The sequence below is a fragment of the Delphinapterus leucas genome, chromosome 11 (genome assembly GCF_059928025.1).
Source record: "Delphinapterus leucas isolate spDelLeu-1000000601 "Yukka" chromosome 11, BTC_Dleu_Yukka2, whole genome shotgun sequence".
In the NCBI taxonomy this organism is placed as follows: Eukaryota; Metazoa; Chordata; class Mammalia; order Artiodactyla; family Monodontidae; genus Delphinapterus; species Delphinapterus leucas.
In genome coordinates this window covers 76,408,369-76,428,880 of record NC_143139.1, presented here as the reverse complement: position 1 = coordinate 76,428,880, position 20,512 = coordinate 76,408,369, and the positions used below count along the sequence as shown (strand labels likewise).

Below are 20,512 nucleotides of genomic sequence, written 5' to 3'. Positions count from 1 at the left end.
ACAGTGGCCCTTGACAAGAATTTTCTCCACAAAGAGTTCCAGATTAGCTAATGGTTACCAATGAGAACGTCTCATCAGATCTCTAGAACCTGACCTCTTCTCACCCCCTCTAAGTGCTACACCCTGGCCTAAGCCACTGTCATCTCCCACCTAGATTATTACCCCCCAGTTCCCAACAGTTAGATCTCCCACAGGTACTAGCAATCCTCTTAACTCAGAATCAGGTCCTGTGTCTCCTCTGTTCCAAACCCTCTGTGGCTCTCCACCCCTCTCTGGAGAAAACCCCTGCATGATCCAGGCCTGGGCCCTCATCTACTACTCTTCACCTTACTCGCCCCAACTCCACTGGCCTCGTCGCTCCTCTTCTTCATGCATACCAGGCAGGCTTGTGCCTCAGGACTTTGCTTTTGTCCGTCTTTCTGAAACGGTCTTGCCCCAGACGGCCTCATGGTTTGTGCCCTCTTTGAAGACCTGATCCAAATGTCATCTCCTGAGGCCTCTGACCACCCTATCCTGTCTCTAGCCTTTTGTCCCCACTCTGTGCGCTGCACTAATCGACTTCTAACGTACCACAATTTACCTGTTAAAATGCAAGCGCTGTAAGAACACGGATTTCTGTCTGTTTACTACTTTATCTCCAACACCTAACAAACAGTACTGCGTATACAGTCGGTACTCAGATATTTGCATATGAACTTGGAAGTCATTCAGGGTCCTGTGGCCTAGCTAATTCCCTCCATCATATGGGCTGCTGGGCCTCTCAGTAGCTCTCCTGTCCTGACTAGTGCCCCTGCCCGTGTGCTACTGTCTTCACAGTGAAATTGTCGCCTGCAGCACCGGAGCCTGGTGTGGGAGAAGCAGGGCCTGGGAAGGAGGGGCTAGAACAAAGGGAGGGAGGGAGGGAGCCAGAGTAGAGAGTTAGGATAGACCTGGAGCTTTCAACACTGATTTAAAATGGTCTGGCTAACCCCAATGCTTAGAAGGGCTTGAGGCTGCACTGAGAAGTTCTATTACATCATAACTAACGCTCATTCACCTCATGCACAGAGTATTTCAATTAGAGGTAATGAGCCATGTTTCTTTACTGAGGAGAAATTTTAATTTGGATGCCTTGCCTCAGCTTAAAGTATTAAAAAACAAAACACACCCCTTTGACTAATTCTCATGGCATTTGATCAAATAAAAGGAGAAATTTCTATACAAAATAGACAGCTTGGAAACCGCAAAGAGTAATTCTCTGAGGGACAAGTTTAAGAGTCTTCTCTAATGGAAAACTGTATGATAAGACCACAAAATATTAATTTCTCATCTTTTACTGGTCAAGCTAAACTTGTTTAAAGATAATTATTTTCTTTGTCCTAAAGACTAGGAGTCTCAGCACAGGAATGGTTTTGTTTATTGTTTAACAAGAAACTGCTTTGACATGATAGCTTACCAAGCCAAAAAACTCTAAAATAGGGATAAATGAATCCTTCTGTAACCATCCATGCCCTTCTTTTAGTTAAGATTCTGACCCAGGTTCTTGAAAACAGTAATCACCTACTGTTTGTTCCCACCTGTTTGTTTTCCAAATATGTACAACATCAGGATCTGTGATTTTTTTGCTTTCAGCCTGGGCATCCAAAAAGTCAAAAAAGTATTTTATAGCAAACGGGGCTCTGCTGTTGGGTAAACTCCAAATGCTTCTAAAAAGTTTTTCGAGCACAGAGTGAATTGCCACCTGAAAGACAGAGCACATCAGACTTGGAAGATTAAAAAAAATAGGGTGGTGGTTTTGAAAACATGATGAAAAATGAAATCTAAGCTACAAAACAGAGAAAAACAAGCTGAAGAGAAAGTATGTAAAATCGTCAAATGAGGCCAACACTCACAGTATTAGACAAAGGTCCTGAAAATCCATGCCCAGGTTTAGATCTGCTTCATAAGCTTCTTGCTGATAACACTGTTTAGTCAACAGGGAGGCTATCTTAGACATCTCTAGCAGTTGAAATGTAAGTTGGAGGTCTGTATACATAAACCAAGAAGCCCCAGACGTTCGGCTTTTATTATGTTCAGCCTAGAAAAACTCAAGTGGTATTGCTCGGTTCCCAGAACTTTTCCTGTTGCATGTATTTCCATCATAGGGTTTCACCGTGTACTTTCCAAAGCATTTGAGTGTTTTACTAAAACAAAATAGGCAGAGCTCTGTGGGACAGATGAGAAAATCAAGAGGCTCTGGCTGTCCTCTACCCACTAAACAAATCTAAGCTCCAAGCAGATGCTCTGCTATAATCTGAAGAAGCCCATGCCAATCAGAAGACTAGGGCCAGGTGTAGATAATAGCACTTACATTGCGAGTCATTTCAGAAAAAAAAAAAAAAAAGGATCACCACAGACTTCCATTAATCCCACTAAAAGCCAGATAAAGTAAAATTTGCTCCCAATTTGGTATTCCATGGGCTTTCATATCTGACACTTTTATATGTGAACAGAATTCTTAGTTTTTAAATGACCTCCCCCCTCTTCATTTTATTTGCAATTCAAAGAGGGAGTTTTATTGCTCACCTATAATAAGTAAACAAAAAGGAATAATTATGCTGTCCACCTAAAAATATAACAATAGTGTAATGGTGGGTAAAGGGACTGGGAACAATATTAAATCCCTGACTGAAGATGTTATGGTGGAAATCTGTAAAGTGCTTTATCTCTTTGCAGTTTGTAAAAACAGAAGAAGAAGGGGGTAGGAAGTGTCTACAATTTAAACTTTCATTTTGCTTTGCTAGAAGGCACAAGGGATTTGTAGCATTTTCACACTTCAGTGGAAATTAAGTCAAACACATGATACACCCCCAAGGTAGCCGCAAAAGCGCTCCCAGAACAGTAAGTTTACCTTGGTCGACAGCAGCTTTGTCAGATACATTTCTTTAACTTTGAACTTGTGCTTCCCTCGATGTCTCTTTCCCTGCACATCTTGGAATGCTTCCGAATCTGGTAAAATCTAAAGGGAAGACAGAGTAGAAGAAGCGTTACCCAAGGAGACCGTTCGTGCTGCAGAAGGCATCCGCTTCAGCAGGAGCACAAGAGAGCCTGAACTCACCAAATGGCAGTGGTCTTCTGAGTATTCCACATCTGAACGCCACAGAAAGAGAGAGAGAAACAGTCCATTAAAACAACAGCCACGTTAACTGGCCTTCTCATAAGCTGCCCCATTTGTGCTATAAACAGAAGAGGTTACTTGAGCCCTCCTACTTGAGCTCTTCATAGCCACACTCCCCCCCCCCCCACCTCCTTGCTGTGTCTTAAGACCTTAAGAACATTATTGAAGACAGGATGGGCCAGGGACTGGAGTGGGAAGCAGGTTCCCTGTCCCTGGAACAGAGGCTGACTGATCACTTGAGGGTGGGGTAGGAGAGGTTCAGGTCAGCTAGAGCTGGGGCACCTACTGTGTGCCAGGGGCTACTCGGCAAACAGCAATGAATAAGACAGACCTAGCTCTCACCTAATGGAACTCACATCCCAGCCAATGAGGGAGACGTAATTACTAATTACACAATTAATTATTTAATTCATATCCTTGTGATAAGGACTGTGGAGAAGAATTATATGCTAGGAAAGTATGTAACAAGAGACGAACCTAGCCTGGGAGGTTCTCTGAAGAAGGGATGTCGGGACTGAACCTAAATGAATGGATAATGAGCCAGGCCAATGGGGGAGGAGAATGGGTACAAAGGCCCTGTGGTGGGAGGGAAGGCGACCCCTTCGGATCGGATCGAAGGGCAGCAGGCGGAGGTCACAGAGCAGGTGGGAGAGCAGCACAGAGTGGGGGCAGTCTGGGAAGAGGCCAGGCTGTGAAGGGAGGGGCAAACGCAGGGAAGGGGAGGATTAAAGCACTTGGTTTTTTGTTCTGAAGATTAGAGACTAGAATACCCTGAAATGCTTGTGGAAAAATACAGTAGCGGGCGAGGGAAAAGCAAGTGCAGGTGAGAGGAGAGAACACCGGTGGTGGCGTAGGAATGCTCAGAAGGTCGGAAAGGAGGGTGGGATCCAAAGCCCAGGTGAGAGACAGGCCTTGCTGGGAGGAAGGGCAGCTCTGGAATGTCAGGGGAGCGAGGAGGAGGGAATGGCAGAGGCAGGGAGGGAGGGTTAGTGCCCATTGCTGAGGGAATTCTGCTTTCTGTTTTCTCTGTGAAGCACTGGGTGAAGTCATCTGCTGATAGGGGAGCAGTGGGGGTCAGAGCTTCGAGGAGAGAAGGTGGGATTATGGAGAACACAGTTGCCTCCAGAAGCAGAAGCACGGCGGGGGGGGGTGGGAACAGGCTATGTGGAGGGTCCTGGTCAAGACGGGAATTTACAGTGACTCCAACTGTGCTGTCGTGGGCCTTTCCCCTGTGGCTGCCCAGCTGTAGGGTCAGGAAAGGTGAGAAGTTGGGTTCATCCAGGGCTGGGTTGGGACTGTCACGCAGTGGGTGATGAAAGGACAGAGGGGCAAGGGTTTGGAGGGTGATCCAGTGTCCACTGGATTGGACAGGGAGGAAGCAGAGGTGTTTCTGACTGCCTTGAAGTCCCATTAAGTGATCCAAATGCAAGATCTCCAAATAACAAGCTCTCAAAAAACCAGTCATTAAAGCCTAAAATACACAGCTCTTGCACTTACTACAGCACAAGGACACCAATCCCCCTAGACCAGAAAGATAGCCGCCTTCTGCAAAGTGGTTTCTCACTATAGCCTGACATTACTAATGATGGATGGGGGAATGTGGGGTGGGCAGGGTTCCCCACAGGGTGTCCTACAACCTACCAAGTTATCCTATTTAATTGGGAGCCCTGCATTCTTCGTTTGCACTCACCAGATGTTGGGACCTACCAGGCTCCTCCTAGCACTGAATCCAGGAATCAGAAAGTCCCACCTCCAGCTGTGTGTGTGAACAGGTCCTGCTGGTGAGACCCAGAACCTTTCTGGGGGCTGAGGACTGACTGTCTTGCGTGGATATAATTTCTCTGGAGACAAACCTGGAACCTGGACCTAGGGATTTTCTCAAGGCACTGTCACAGTGTTTTCCTGCCCCAAGGCTGGCGGGGAGGTAGAAGAGAGTTCAGAGATTGGCCTAGTAATTTTTCCACAAAGCTCCCTCTGTAGTTGGTCTGTCACTAGGAGATTCGGGCTAAGTGAATTATCTTGTTTGTTCAGAGCTTCCAGGGCTGTGTGATAATCTGCAGGCTTCTCTCAGCTTGCCAGGGGGATCCCCTCGGTTAGCCCCCATCCTACTGAGGAGTTGGAAAAGAGTTACAATGGCTAAGATTCTGCCCTGAGCTTAGGGTGGTTAATGACAGCAACTTCCTCAGTGTCGGGCAGCCGGGGCAACCACTGTTTACAGTTTCCTGTCCCCCTCTTTGCGGGTTTCACATTCTTAGGACCAGAAACAGATCTAAACGTTTTCCTCCACTCTCTCAGAGAATTACCTGGCAACCACTCAATCTCATCTTTGTGATAGTACGTCCAAGAGAGGCAAAAAGCGATACTTGATAAAGTGGGGTGAGAACAAAAGGTTAACAGCATTATGTCTGTTACCTGAAGTAAAATTTGCTATCTTCTTAAAAACTTTTATAGAGGATCCATTTGATATCTGAAAGCAAAGATAAAAAATAGATGAGCTTTCAAAATTTGATGTATTTCTCAACTTTACCCAGGAATTAGATGGCTGGGTGGATCTTATATTCTCTCACTTATTCTATCAAATATTTATTAAGAATTCCTGTGTTTTGGGCACTGGAGGCTGGGGCTATAATGATAAGCAAGACACTGTCTCTGCCCTCAAAGAGTGTGCGGTCCTGTGAAGGTGGCAGACCGAGGCCATGAGATGCAGGGAGGCAAGTGCTCAAAGGATGCTGTGGGGCCAATAGGAGGTGGGCCAGCCCTGGACCAGGGGAGGACCCAGCTGTGCTGGGAGGCACCTCAGCTTCTAGGGGACAGGAGGTGTTTGGGCCGTTTTCATTTTGGGGGTTACTACTATATTAAGAAATGCTGAAACAAGTTTTCAAAAACCTATAAACTGGTAACAGAGCAGTTTCACATCTAGGTATACACCTGTAATTATCCTGAGATAAACTTTGTAAACTCCCCATACTGGAAATAACCATCAACAGTAGAATGAATAAATAATTTGGGGTATATTCATAAACCAGGCTATGATAAAACAATGAAAGTGAGCAAATTACTGCTACATGCCACATGCATGAACCTCACAGCGATTAATGGTGAGCCAAAGAAGCCTGACAAAATGGAATGCATACCGTGTGATTCCATTCACATTTAGCTGAAACAGTCGAAACTATGATTTAACTGTTTGGAGAAGAGAAGGGGGGTGGTGATTAGGAACATCCAGGAGGGAGCTTCTGTGCTGCCCACAGTGCTCTGTTTCTTGATCTGAGTGGAAGTTATAAATAAGATAGGCTCACTTTATGATAATTCACCCAGTAGTACACTTACCATTTGTTTTCTTTTCTGCAGGTATTTCTTATTTTTTAAAAGAAGCTTGTAAAAATCATAAAAATACATGTACTTTAAATAAAATTAACTTTAAAATTGAAACATGACTTCCAGGAAAGTGCTAATGTTAAGTGTACAGCTCAAGAACGTTCACTTAAGTACATATTGTGTAACCACCGCCCACATCAAGATATAAAATTATATTTCAGGGTCCCAAGAAGTACCCCTATTATGCTTCTCAATCAGTAAGCACCCTGTCTTCATCCAGGGGTAATCACTTTTCTGACTCCATTGCCATTGATGAGTTTTATCTGTTCTTGAACTTTATGTAAATGGAATCATTCCGCATGGGGTCCATATAAGGACTACAGTGCTCACCTGTGTTGTTGCAGTGACCAGTAGTCGTCCTTTTTAAATTACTATTATTCTACTGAATGAATACACGACAAAAAAATTGCCATACAATAAAAGGAGAGAAGTATTGACACATGCTACAACATGAATGGACCTCAAAAACACTGCTAAGTGAAAGAAACCAGGCACAAAAGATCCAATTTTGTACAATCCCATTTATCTAATCTGTCCAGAATAGGCAAATTTATACAAACAGAAGGTAGATTACTAATTGCCTAAAACAGGAGTTGGAAGAATGAGGAATGACGCTTAATGGGTTCAAGGTTTCTATTTGAGTTGATGAAAATGTTCTAAAATTAGACTGTGGTGATGATTGCACAACTCCACAAATGTTCCAAAAACCACTGAATTGTACACTTTGAAAAGGTGACCTTTGTGGTATATAAATTATATCTCAACACAGCTGTTAAAAAATTGTCACAGATTTTAAATGTACGCATTTGACAAATGCTTTTACCACACTGACACACAATTTCAACACCAACGTATAGCCTCTTTTGGAGATAAGGTCAAGAGTTCTCACCTGAAGCTTTTTGGGACCGTGGAAGCCGGGGCCCAATGGCCTTCTGTGCACCGCTTCCCCACACCCAACCAGGGGAAGAAGGCCTCTTCAGGCCAAGGGGGACTAGATGCTGAGAGACAAGAGAGCAGGCCTTGCTTCCTGGGAGGAGTAAACTGTTTTGAGGGGCTGGTCTACAAAAATGTAAGACAAATGGGCCATGAGAAGAGGCAGGTCAGGGATACACAAATCTTCACCTTCATTCTGGGATGTGGCTGAAAGATTAACCTTGTCATTTCTGAACATCGCACTTGAAAGCGCGAAGGCTGCTCTGAATTCTAATAGTAACTTGGACCTGGCCTCCCTCCGCTTGGAAAAAAAGTAGAAACTTAGAATTTCTCTTCTGGCCTGCAGCACACCGGTTATCAGAACGTACAAGCCTGCTCAGCAAACACCAAAGGATTAAAGCCTAATCTCTTACAGGTTGTCCCCACAGAGGAAGGAACACGCACGAGAGCCAGCCCTAGAGGGGGCCCCGAGCACAGGGTCCAGCCAGCCGTGTCCAGCCAGCCACTAAGTGTAGGCCAGAGGCCTCCAACTCCTGGTGTTCAGGACATCTTGTAGGGAGGGGGCTCTGGGCAGGGGCTGGCAGGGGCCCTCTGGCCTCTGCAAAGTGTCTCGAGCACGGATTCTAAACTCTTATTGAGCACCTGGACTCTGCCATTATTACCAAACCTCCTCTCTTCTCCCCTTGAGCCATTCACTGAGTGACCCTGTTGGCTGATTTATCAGCTCTCCTCCATATTTGATGCAATTAAAGTAAATGCTCTGTGCAGGCACCCCCTTAGCAATACTCAGACGCCGAGTTTATGAGAATGTTTGAACACCGTTACAGAATTCCTCCCCTTGAAGAGCTGGATATGCTCTGTTTCTAAGCCAATAAATACCTTTTTAAAAAAGGAAGCTGGTGATTCATTCTGGGTAATTGTCAAAGAATGAATCCCAAATGGATCCTGGTGAGTGTTAAGCCAATACCCTGCTACTGTCAGATGCTCTGTTTCTCCAAAAGCAAAAGCACCCTTGCTCTACAGTCCCAAACACCACGGATGGACCTTCCAAGGAGGAGCACAGCCAAAAGTTCAAACGTCTTTTCAAGAGCTGGCAACGACTCGCTGCTGGCACAGTGCTCAGGCATTAAGACAGCGCACACGCAGCCTATACCGGGGACATTTCACTCTGAAATTATCTCCTGAGAGCAAGTGTAAAAGCATTTTATTAGCGGATGAGTTGTGTGTGTGTTTGAGCATGTATGTGTGCAAGTGTATTGCTAACTTTCACAGCTGCTCTAGGGCTGGAACATTTTTCCCCCACGTGACACTTTAACGTTGTAAAGACAGAAAACTAGTTTGTTTACAGATGTTTGTGGGGGGAGAGGTTTCCATTTTCTGTTTGGCACAAAAGTCAGCTGCTGCTCAGTTAAGGGCAGAAATGCATTTTTGAAAAGTGCCACAGAATCCGAAGTGTTAAAACTATGATGCTGTTTGTTCCATTTGAGGAGCTCCAAATGCTTTCCTAAGAGTGGATCATTAATCCTCCTGTACTCCCGTGAGGCAGGGAGCGTCCTCTTGGCCCCTACTTTAAGAATGAAAACCAAATTAAATCAACGAAAGATTAATGTCACTAGATGGATCTGTGGCAGGAATGTTCCTCCAGCCCAGAGCAGAACTGGTACACAGGCAATTTCAAATTAAATTCCTTCCAGTCTCATGATGCTCCAAGATTCAAAACGACAACGAGGCCATACCCCTCCAATGATGGCTGGCCCATGTTGGAAAGAGGTGGAGAGGACTGCAGACTTTTCCACCATCGGAATTAGGAGTTGTGGCCACAAAGGGAGAGATGGACCCATGTCATCAATTTAAAGTTGCTCCTGAAATAAACAGAAGCTATGGACTTCCCTGGGGGCACAGTGGTTAAGAATCCGCCTGCCAATGCAGGGGACACGGGTTTGATCCCTGGTCCGGGAAGATCCCACGTGCCGCAGAGCGACTAAGCCCGTGCGCCACAACAACTGAAGCCCGCGCACCTAGAGCCTGTGCTCCGCAACAAGAGAAGCCACCGTAGTGAGAAGCCCGCGCACTGCAACGAAGAGTAGCCCCCGCTCACCGCAACTAGAGAAAGCCCGCGTGCGGCAACAAAGTCCCAACGCGGCCAAAAATAAAAACAAATAAATTTTTTAAAAACAAACAAACAGAAGCTACATATCCTCCAAACCATTTGCAAGTAAAGGTGGGATTTCTTTGTGGTAAAATACTATCTTTATGCCACAAGTTGAAGATTATGCCATAAAAACAGGTTTTCTAGAAATGTAAGGTTGAACTTACACTTAACCTGATGAAACTGCCATTTTTGTAAGTAAAAGATGGTCAGATATTGGCCATTTCAAATGACTGAGCCCAAGAGGAAAGCTGGAACTTTAGCCTAAGAATTTTATGGAAAATTATGAATAGGGTCTGAAATACCATGATACTTTTTCCTTAAGTCTAAAAACACAATAGTCAATACAAAGCACCATGTGGAAACCCTTACTGGTATCTCTCATTCCTAAAATGGTATTTTGTGAAAACAGAATCCTATTCAACTCGCGTTGTCCCAGCAACCACTCATCAATACTGCTCTCCCCGCCTTCCCCTTAGCTCTTCTCACTGACACCCCAAGGCTGGAGGCAGATGAAAAAGGAATCTCTTTTTTCCCTCAGGGCCAGAGGGATAACCTTGCTCAGTTCTTCAGAAAAGGAGGCTCGGTGCTCATCGGACTGTTTGGAAGGGGCCCATCAGAACATTCTCAACAGACACATCAAGTCACCCAGGATGTTCCTGACACCCAGGACAGAGCTCTGAAGGATTCTTGAAACTAGTGAAAATGACAATACAGCTCCTGCTTCTCTCTTGTGTGCCTGGAATTAGCCTTGGGCCAGAAGCAAACACCCCTTTGAGGACTGCTGGAACCCTGAGCTAGTCTCAGGGAGGGAGCTTGGCCTCCACCAGTGTGCGGGCCATTGGGAACCCCAGGCGTTTTTTGGGCTGGAGCTGTCAGCTCTTGGATGCCTGAAAGAGGCCTCCCTTCTGAAAGAAGGTAACTACTGTCGCCTTCAAGGAATATTGGCCTTAAAGGATGTCAGAGTAGGATTAGAAGGAAGCATTTTGATAAACTCACAGACGTGAGATTCATCATAAGATCTGAAGAGAGGTTGCCCTTTTAATTTTGACATCACAGAAGGTAACTACCAGAATTTCTCGTAAGCTCTCCAGCCAGGCTGCTTCAGAGGCTAGGAGCACAAGCTGCAAGCCTGGCTCTGAGCAAGGTTATCCCTGTGGCCCTGAGCGGAGCCATGGTCTCTGTGCAATTCCTTTTTCATCTGCTTCCAGCCTCCGGCCGTCACTGAGGAGAGCGTGGGAGCATGGCCAAGTTTCTCAGCCTCCCTGGGCCTCAGAATGGGAATAATGACAGTGTCTACCTCACTGGGCTATACAGAGGACTAAAGGACTTACTCTTTGTAAAAGCTTCTAGAACAGTGCCCAGTATACAGGAAGCACTCCATGTGTCTAGTAAGTACGAATCTGAAGTCATTCATGCTGTAAGAGACCTTTAGAGACAGTCCAAGCCCCTTAGAGTCACAGATGAGACACCTGACCTGAAGAACCACTGACTTTACCCAAGCAGACCCTTTGGAACATTCCTATGAGCTTTAAATGTCATGTGAATGACAACTTTGGCGTTAGAAGTGACCACTTGGGCACCGGCGCGCTCCCGTTAGGAGGAACATTCTTCAATGACACGGTGGTTAAACGTATTTTCTGCCCTCAAAACCTCACAGCTCAGAACGAGAAGTGTGATCTGTAGAGAACATTTCCTGCCGGACACAACACCTGTCCTGCACACTTGATGCTACCCCACAGCTGCGTGTGGGTGCAATAACATGGTCCAGCAAGAGGGCACACGGCGGGGCAGGTGCAGAAAGCCTGGACTGGGAGAAGCCACCCTGCTTCAGTCGCATCGGGCAAGCATCCCCACACCCTCTATACACGCACACAGACACACGCAACTGATCTCGTCAGCTCCAGAGCACAGCACAGTCCCCTTCACAGGGAACACACACACAGAGGTGGCCAGTTAAGGAAGCACCAGGGCGGAGTTCTTTATAGTGGAGAAAACGCCTCTGGCTTCACGTGTTTGTAAAGGCATCGGCTTTACCCCTTGTCTGCATGGGACAGAATGAGACTGGAGCAGAAATCTGTCCTCTTCCATGCTCATCTGATGGAGAATCAGGGTAATAAAAGCACCTTCATCACAGGTTGTGTCAACGTGAATCACGCTTATGCACACGACAAGTGCTGCGTACCAGCTGCCACTGTCATCATTGTGGAGAGCAACTGTGCCGACGCCCAGGGTTGGCAAGGATGCCATCCTGCTGGTGACAGGGCATTGCTGGCAATCTGGTCCATGAGATGCTATGTTTTTGCTGTGCCTTCAGGTCCCCTCTAGAAACCTGCTCTTCAAATATACAGACAGTTAATCATTCAGAGGAGGCCAGCTACACTCTATTTGCCCTAAGGACAGAACAAGGCAAGAAGAGAGAGGCCCACACTCCAGCAGAGGGGACTTTGTTTAGATAGTAGGAGGAACTGGCCGTCACTAAAGATTAACTTTAAAACCTAACTAATTTGGGCTAATTGGAGGGAGGTGAGTCTTAATCACTTAAAACTCTGAGTTAGACCCTATTTTTAACTGAAATATAGTTTTTCACTTTCAAGCACCTACAGTGACTCAAACTAGAGCGCTTTAGTAAATGAATAAGAGTGATAATTAGCATCCTGTCTCTTTGCGGGGAAATGTGTTTGAGGAGAAGATTTTTCTTTAATGAAAAAAGGGCAAGAGCGAGCTTCAGCTCAGCCCTGTCAAATTACTCCAAATTTTGATTGCGCAGGGGTGCTGCTAAATGGAGCACAGATTTAGACGGCTGAGGGTGGTGCTGGATGCTTTTGTTCAAGCAGTCTTTGAAAACCAGGGCATTTGAGATGGTCCAGGCACAGAGAGCACGGCGCCGATGACCTCCCCAGTTTCCTTCAAGCTCTCTGCGCTTATTTGCCTTACGGCTTAGCTTTTTCAACATAAGGAGAATCCTTTAAGCCCTTGTGTCCTAGTCGTGTCATTTATTACCACCATGTGGCAATGCTAGGGTATGAGGCCAATAAATCATTTGGATGGGAAGTGACTACAGGCCGGATTAATTTCATTATCATCCTTAAGCAGATAGGTGTCTAGTGCAGCCGATGTCTCCAGTGAAGACTGATGTCCTATCTCCCCTGACAGTCTTCCCCTTGCCTTGCAGACGGCGGTGGTGGTTCTTCGTTCTCCCTGCTGGAGTGTCTTGGCCTGCCTTTTCCTATTAATGCCAGTGAGTGGCCACACCCCCTTCCTTTGGGGCCCACCCCATGCCACACAGTTGCCAGGGGACGCTGAGAAGCCTGACCAGGGTGGTCCAGCCCTCCCTGCACAGCTGAGCAACGCCAGCACATTCGTCAAGACGCGAAAGGAGGGCATTTGTGGCTGTGTTTCTGCCAGGCTTGCCAAGACAAGCTTGCTCCCCAGATACAGGGAGAGGAAGAGACTGCGGCCGGGCTGCAACTCTGAACTTCACACTGATGCCATAATAAGCCCCCTCTCCTAGGCACTTCCACCTCTGACTCCTTCCATCCTTTATATTTCCTCTGGGGCACTGCTTCTCCGAATGTGGCCCGCCGACAGGAATACATACGGTCAGAAAGTTCCCTGGGGATTTTTATAAACTCCAAAGGCTAAGCTCGACAGCTCTTGGCAAGATGATCCCAAGGTTGGAAAGTCTAAGCTGCAGAAGGGGGAGCACAGGAGCAAGTTGTTAACCTGCCACGTTCTCTGCTTGGTGCCCTCCAGCAAAGGCTGCAGGGGCAGCACCCACCCACGGGTCACCCAAAGCAACTATTTCCAAACCGGCTCTGAGACCCATTCAGCCAAGGAGCCCAAGGCTGTGGTGCCCTCTGTTCCTGGCTGCCGTCCAGGAAGCTCTGCTCAAGAAGTCTCAGCTTCTTTCTGGGTGAGGGGAAAGCCGGGCAGGCCCCAAACACCTTCTTGGTGCAGACACATCTCCCTGGGACTTAAGAGCCATGAAAGGCGGGGCGCCTACTCTCCAAGGGGCCTGGGAAGCCACTCCCCTGTCTTCTCCGTCTCCGCAAGAGCACCTGTGCATCTGCCCAGCCAGCCCCATGCCTTCCTGACCCCTCCCCTCCCGCAGTCTCTCTCCCAGCCACACAGCTCATGGTGTCCACCTTCTGCCCATCTGCTTGGCTCCATCTCCAGGGCCACTGTGTCATTCCTGGTCAACATCATTTCTCACCTGAGGTTCTTCTAACGAGTTTCCCTGTTTCCAGGTTTGCACCTCTTATATCCATGTTCCACACACAGCCACAGTCATTTTCTGAGATGCAAATCTCCCCTGTTTAAGATCTCCCAATGGCTTTCCACTGTGCTGGGGATAAAATCCAGACTCCCGAAGAAGCTGCTGGGCCTGCACGGTCCCCTTCTCCCCTCCCTCCCCACTTCTCTGGCCTTCTTCCGTGAGAAACCACGGCAGGTACTGGTTAAGCCGTGGACCCTAGAGCCCAACAATCTGGATCCCAATCTTGCCTCTGCCACGGACTAGCTATTAGTAAGCCTCCCCGAGCCTCAGTGCACCCATCTATAAAGCAGGTTAGTAATAGTCCCTGTCTCGTAGGACCGCTGTGGATAGAATGAGCTGAAATAAAGGGAAAGGCAGAGGCCAGCACCTGACACAGCGTAGGGGCTCCGTAAACATTGGCTGTTATTGGTTCTCACTGCTACCCCTGTCCCTCTCAAGTTCTAGCCAGTCTAAAAGTCTTACTGCAGAAGCAGCAGCATGCAATCCCTTCCCTGCTGGGTATGCTGGCCTGGTTAAGTTCTCCTCACTCTTCAGGTCTCAGCTGAGTCACTGCTTCCTGCAGGAAGCCTTCTCGGATGCTCTGAGTCACAGCACTATCACACCGTGTTGTAGTAACAGTGCTAGTATTAGTAGTAGTAAGGTGTTGCCTTACTCCTCGTCTCCTCTTCCCTTTCCACCCCTTCTCTCCAGGGCCATAGGCTCCGTGAGGTCAGAGACTTGGCCTTTGTTCCTCTCGCGTGCAGCCCCAGCTCTTAGTGCAGAGTAGATACTCAACAAAGATTTGATAATGTTGCTGAATGACTCCCAGTCTGCCGGAGTGTTCCGAAACCTGCCCTGCGTCCCCTCTCTGGTTCTGGGCAGGCTTCTCGGGCACTCAGCTCTCTGACAGCTCACGTACTCCCCTCACCCACCTCAACACTCACCCAGCATGTGGGTCAGAGGCCAAGGAGGCATCGCTGAATGTTTCAAACAAACAGGAAATGGAGATCTTCTTCAGAAACCAAGGACCCTACACAAAGTTCACTGGGTCAATGATGAACAGCAGTGCAACTTACAACTTTTAGAGGCTCTGTTCAGTGTCAAGCTGAACAGTACCTCTTCCACTGAACAGGCCAGAGAATCTGGTAAGGGTGAAGTTTCCGACCTAAACCGCAGGATGGAGAGTGACTGGGTTACATGAAAATCGCAGCTCTGGGAGAGGGGGTACCGGGAAATGAGCAGACCACGAGCAACTAAGGAAAACTTCTGACCCAGAAATAAGCAACCTGCAAATGATTCCAGAAAATGGGTGAGAGTCTTGTAATAAGAATTTATGTGGTCCTGGAGATGATCTAATCCGGTTAGGGTTGGGGATGAGGAAGGAGCTGGTGGGTGCTAAATCTTTTCCTACCTCGTAGTGGCCAATGGTATTTAGCTTGGTTATTCCATCTTCAAGAATCACAGAGGAGCTGTCAATATCCAGAAGCTCTTTGTGTCGTGTGCCCACTTGAAGCTCTGGGAATAAAAAAAAAAGAAAGAGCATGTTGTTCTCTTTTAACATGACAATGAGGAATGTAAAATGCTACCCTGTCACTTTTGCAATTATTATTTATGTTGCTAACTAGCTAAAACAAATAAAGTGGTTTGGAAGACAGATCAGCCAGACTGGTAGCCTGACTTCAGTTTTGTTTTGTGTTTAGGGCTCTGACGTGTAAGACCACTTTTCCCTGAAGCTTTTACTCTGAGGCTAAGCCTGGAAATAAAGCCAATGGAAGACAAAATAAGGCATCCTCAGAGAGACTCAGCTCTTCAGAAAATTCCAAAAGCAAACTTGTATGCCCACACCTGTGTGTTCACAAGCAGGTGCTCTGGGAACCATCTTCCGTCGGTCCCCGTGTGCGGTGCGCTGGTGGGCTCGTATGCCAACGCCATGGGCTTCAACTCCTTTACAGGGGTTGCCAACTTGTGCCCTAGGGTCAGAATGTGGCCCATGGATGTGGGGTTTTTTCTTGTTGTGAACCTGCACCATGTTTCATTTATTATTATTCTAATGATAATATGTCAATTCAGCACCAACATTTAAAGATTGGAAGATTGCACATAAAAATTAGGACCTGTGATTTCTCTTTTAAAAAACTGGATCATCTGGTAACACTGACCACACCGGCCCCCGTGGCAATCATGGGATGAAGCTAAGTAGCACTGCCCCCTTACGTGGCAGGTGTCTTTCCCCAGTTAAGTCGGGTCCCACCATTTCCCATTATCCCAGGTGGGCTGACACCCCTTATTTATAACTTCCTGCCCCTCTGGGAATTGGAGTTTGTGAGCCTCTGCTATAAGAGATCTCAGCACAGCTGCTTCTCGTATTGGATTTTAACACAATTTATGGCTGGTTTCTAAGGCTTTGCCTTAGTTTTCTGGGGCTAGCCGCGGAGGTAGTTTGGAAGATGAGCAGACATGCAGAAGCCATTTGCCATCAGACTGTAACGGGAAGCTTCTAGTGGGCTTGTCCTGCTCCCTGCCTCCACTACATTGGAGGCCAGGAACACCTGATGGGCACAAACCCTGGATGGTGTGAGGATGATACTACGGACCAGGCAGCGGCAGGACTGAGGCCACCGGGCCGTTTTCCCATAGTCCTCGGCTCCAAGCGGCCACCTCCTTGGTAGTCAGAGCAATACTTCGAGATGTAGGCTCAGGGCAAGGAAGTTGATGGCCCTGGGTCACGTCATGGTTTCCTGGCCGGGGCTGCCCTTTGCCCCCTGCGTCTACCCAAATGAGCTCACATGGTCTTGAAGTGCCCAATAATCCAGCCAACCGAAGGAAGCAGAAGAGAGGTGGCTGAGAGGTGCTTTAGTGGCCTTGCTTTCCTTGAAGCCAGGTCTTGGGGTTGCTACACATTTGCATGGTTTCACTCAAATGTGCCGGACCCCGCCCCCAGGCTTCTCGCAATGGCCTTTCAGCAGAGAGTCTGACTTAGAGGGCCCGGTGGGACGATTTTAATTGCCTGCTTCGTGGAGGCTACAACTGTACATGGAAGAGAGATGAACCTTGTTATGCTGTCTGTCACTGTTGGCGATTTTACTCTTTTTTCCTGTCCCATTATCTGCTATAAAATCCCACGACAGTCTCCTGGGAGGGCTGCGTGGAGCTCAACTTTAAAATGTTGATGAACATTTGAGTGAAGTGGAGCCCTGTTAGCTCGCTCACGCATATGCTTGCCTTTGCAGTATACCAATAGAGCCCGAAAATGAATTCAGAGCAGATGCTGTTTCATGTTGGGGGAGGATGGAGACTATACTTAATGCAGGATGTGATTAGCAGAGAGGAAGATGACCTTTCTAGCCTTCACACCCAGAGTCTGAGCCACCCGCTAATGACACACTCAGCGTCACAACAAACAAATCAAATGCCAATGTGAAATACAACACATACAGAGGGCCTGAGGTTGACACCTTTCCATACTTCTTGGTGCAAGGTGAATTCATTTGGTCTCAGGGTTAGCAATCTCATGAATCTGATTTACAAACATAATATTGAAGAAAAAACAAAAAACAAAACAGCATCTTTGAAGGATCCTGCTTCCTAGGAAAAGGAGTCATGATACCTGTGGGAGAACCATGCAGTCTCCTGGCCTCTAGACATGCCCTTTGGGAACAACCCAGGCTAGTAAGCTTCACCAAACAGAGCTTACATGCGGGGGGCCAGGAAGGAGCGAAGGTGGAAGGGATGCTCATCAGGGGATTGGGACAAAATAGCTCCCGTATCGCCTTACCAAGACCAATTTCATTCAGCTGAAGTCCATAAGGAGAGCCGTTTTTGCTTAGGAATGCTTGGAAAATCTTTTCCTTGGCTTGACCTATGGTATCACAATCAAGAACATTGACTGAAATATTCCGACAGACATCTGCACTCTCATTTTCTGGGATTTTTTCAAAGGTGACGGTTAATGCCTGCAAGATACAAACAGGTTTCCAAGTCTATTAGATACCTGCAATCTGAAAGGCATTCGTCAAAGACACAAACCTTGGCGAGTCCTACTAATACCTCTGACAGCACATTAGCAAACACCATATCGCATTATACCACTTGAATCTTTTTTCCATAATCCATTCTTTTCAGGGATAATGGAAAGGAAAACAGAAAGGTAAAACTCTCATTACAGAGCAAGCATTGAATAAATATATCTGAGTAAAATATATATATATATATGCATATATATACACACACACACACACATATAAATACTCTAAAAACGGTGATTTCTAATTTCATCCTCGAAAAAGAAAAAAATTGGAAAGCTTCCACAGTAGATGAGGGCAGACTGGTGACTATCTTTTTCATTACAGGACCACAGAGTCCTAGTAGCAAACTTCCAGGTGACAGGAGAGGTTATGAGGTCTCTGTATTGATCATGCCAAAGAGGTCACTTTATAATATGCAGCATTAACTACAGTAACGTGCCTCTCCGCCTCCACTTTCAACTGCTTCAGCCAGGCAGTTTCTTGAGCTCTCATTAAAACACTGAGATCCCCACCCTGTACTATAATTCTTGCATTAATTACATTTCAGTGCCATTACTTATGGTTTTGTCAGTTAACATTCTCCCAGTGCAGCAAAACCTCAGAATCAGTCTAATGGGAGAAGTAAGGCCTTGGTGAATGTGTGAAAACACAGAACTAGGGAATATTTCAAAAGGAATTTAAGAGCAATTTCAGGTTTACTTTGCCTAAGAATAAAGAGATCTAAAACAACAAAGTTACATACTCAGGATCCTTGGGGGAACTGATTCAGGGAAGTGCTGAGAGTATTTTGAAATTAGCACAATATACAGTTTAGATTCTAAGCCACCCTGGTAATCATGGAGCCAGAGGGACCTGGGTGTGGTGTGAAATGCACGATTATTTCGTGTTTTTGAGCCTGGCTGCAGCGAGGGAATGTAAAGTGATTAACTAATGGAAACGTTTAAAAAATTAAAACACAAATAATGTGGAAAATGGGGACCCTTAGGGTTAACTCAACTTTAAAATGGGTATAAGAATAGTACCTGGTCTCTAGTGTTTCTATCGAGATTAAATAAGATCATGCACGCCAAAGGCTTGGCACGGGGCAGGCTGCTGGGAAAGGCTCGACGGTGATGATAACAGTAATAATAAAAGGGGTGTTACTATTTCATATAACTTACCACTATGATTATTGTTAGTATTAGTATGCCTTCATGTGGAAACAGACTCAGGCGGCCTCGAGCAGCTGGGACCCTGACTCCATGGTCAGTATCTCTATCAGAGTAAAGAGCAAGCTGCCCGAAGGAGAACGGGACAGAGCACCTGCTCCAGGGTCAGACTCCTGGGTTCAATCCCAGCCCACCGCTAACTAGCTGGGTAATCTCTCTGTATCTCAGATTTCTCACCTGTAAAGTCAGAACAACAAGAGTAACTGCCTCCCAGGGTTTCCGTGATGATGAACTGAATTAATCAAGTCGCACCTAGAACAGTGTCTGACTCAGGAGATAGGACTTAAGGACCCCAGACACGGAGAAGGGGCTTCTGAAGCTCTGGGGAGGTGCTCAGAGGCACGACTTCTTTTTACTGCCTTTACATCTTGCCTCTCCAATCCAGTTTATAATTATGCGAGCGTAAACCTTGGTGCAGTCCTCACCGAGTTTCAGATGAAACTCCGAATCAGTGGAGGCTGGAGTCTGAGGTTAAGTCGTGGTCTCTGTCTGGCCTGTGAGAGTTTCTTTTTTCTGGGACAGAGAGTGGCTCCCTTGCCTGTTCTCAGAGCACACTGGTGTTCTGGGCCAGTGGCTCACTGGGCAGGGATGCGGGACTCCTGACTGCTAGCAAACACTGACATACTGGCTGGGCGAGAAGCAGGGTGGAGGTTGAGAACCACGGCAGAGAAGCCTCAGGCCAGAGCCCTCTCCTCACCTCCTTTTTTAGTGACATTTATTGGCACCCTGCCGAACACATTTCAAGACACGATTCTTTTAATCTTCCCAATATCCTGGGGCAGGAGGGTGTATTATTATTATACCCACTTTTTGAGTGAGGAAACAGAGGCCTGTGCCTCTAGGGACCCGGCTTGTAAATGGAGAGCCAGGGGTGGCAACTTGAACCACTCAGCTTCGGTCCCTCCCACCCCCTGGGCCCTCCCTCCTCCTCTCTGTCCCAGCTACAGCCCAGGAACCCTCTGGACCGCCAGGAACCTTAGATCAGACTATAACCAAAGTCCTAAGCTGCATTCCCAGCACAAACGGGGTTCCTGGAGGGGCAAACGTCAGTCCTGCCCTGTACGGTCTGAGTATACTTGCCCGTGTCTCCCTGTATTTCTCTACGAGTTGGTCTCGCCAGTAGCAGCAGTGGTGGTTAAGCTATTTCACAGGGCTTCCAAAGATAAAGACAAATGAAAAGGCCCTTTTAATCAGGGCTACAGCGATCCCAGCCTGTTTAATAGTTTTACAGGTATTTGCGAAATAACATTCTGTGACTACCTAAAGGGCACTATTGTCTTCAAAAAAAACACACCTCTTTACAGGCAATAAATGTTCTCCTTTAAAACATAACCAAAAGGGGAAAAAAACCCTTAACTGGATGTAAAATAACGTAAATCTGCCACTGCCTTCACAGCTAGATGGGTGGGAAAAAGGTAAAATGGC

General features: G+C 46.8%; 1 protein-coding gene across 2 annotated transcripts in view; it reads right to left on the bottom strand.

Annotated features, from left to right (window-relative positions):
- PLXNC1 (plexin C1) overlaps positions 1-20,512 on the bottom strand; it is a 141,963-nt gene that overhangs the window by 5,798 nt on the left and 115,653 nt on the right. For both annotated transcript variants that reach the window (XM_089921132.1, XM_022562399.3), the window contains 6 exons: positions 17,630-17,807; positions 15,266-15,369; positions 5,549-5,603; positions 3,077-3,108; positions 2,870-2,977; positions 1,557-1,720 (listed from right to left, as the gene is read on the bottom strand). In XM_089921132.1, coding sequence (XP_089777258.1) covers positions 1,557-1,720; positions 2,870-2,977; positions 3,077-3,108; positions 5,549-5,603; positions 15,266-15,369; positions 17,630-17,807 — 641 coding nt within the window. The remainder of the gene's footprint in view (positions 1-1,556; positions 1,721-2,869; positions 2,978-3,076; positions 3,109-5,548; positions 5,604-15,265; positions 15,370-17,629; positions 17,808-20,512) is intronic.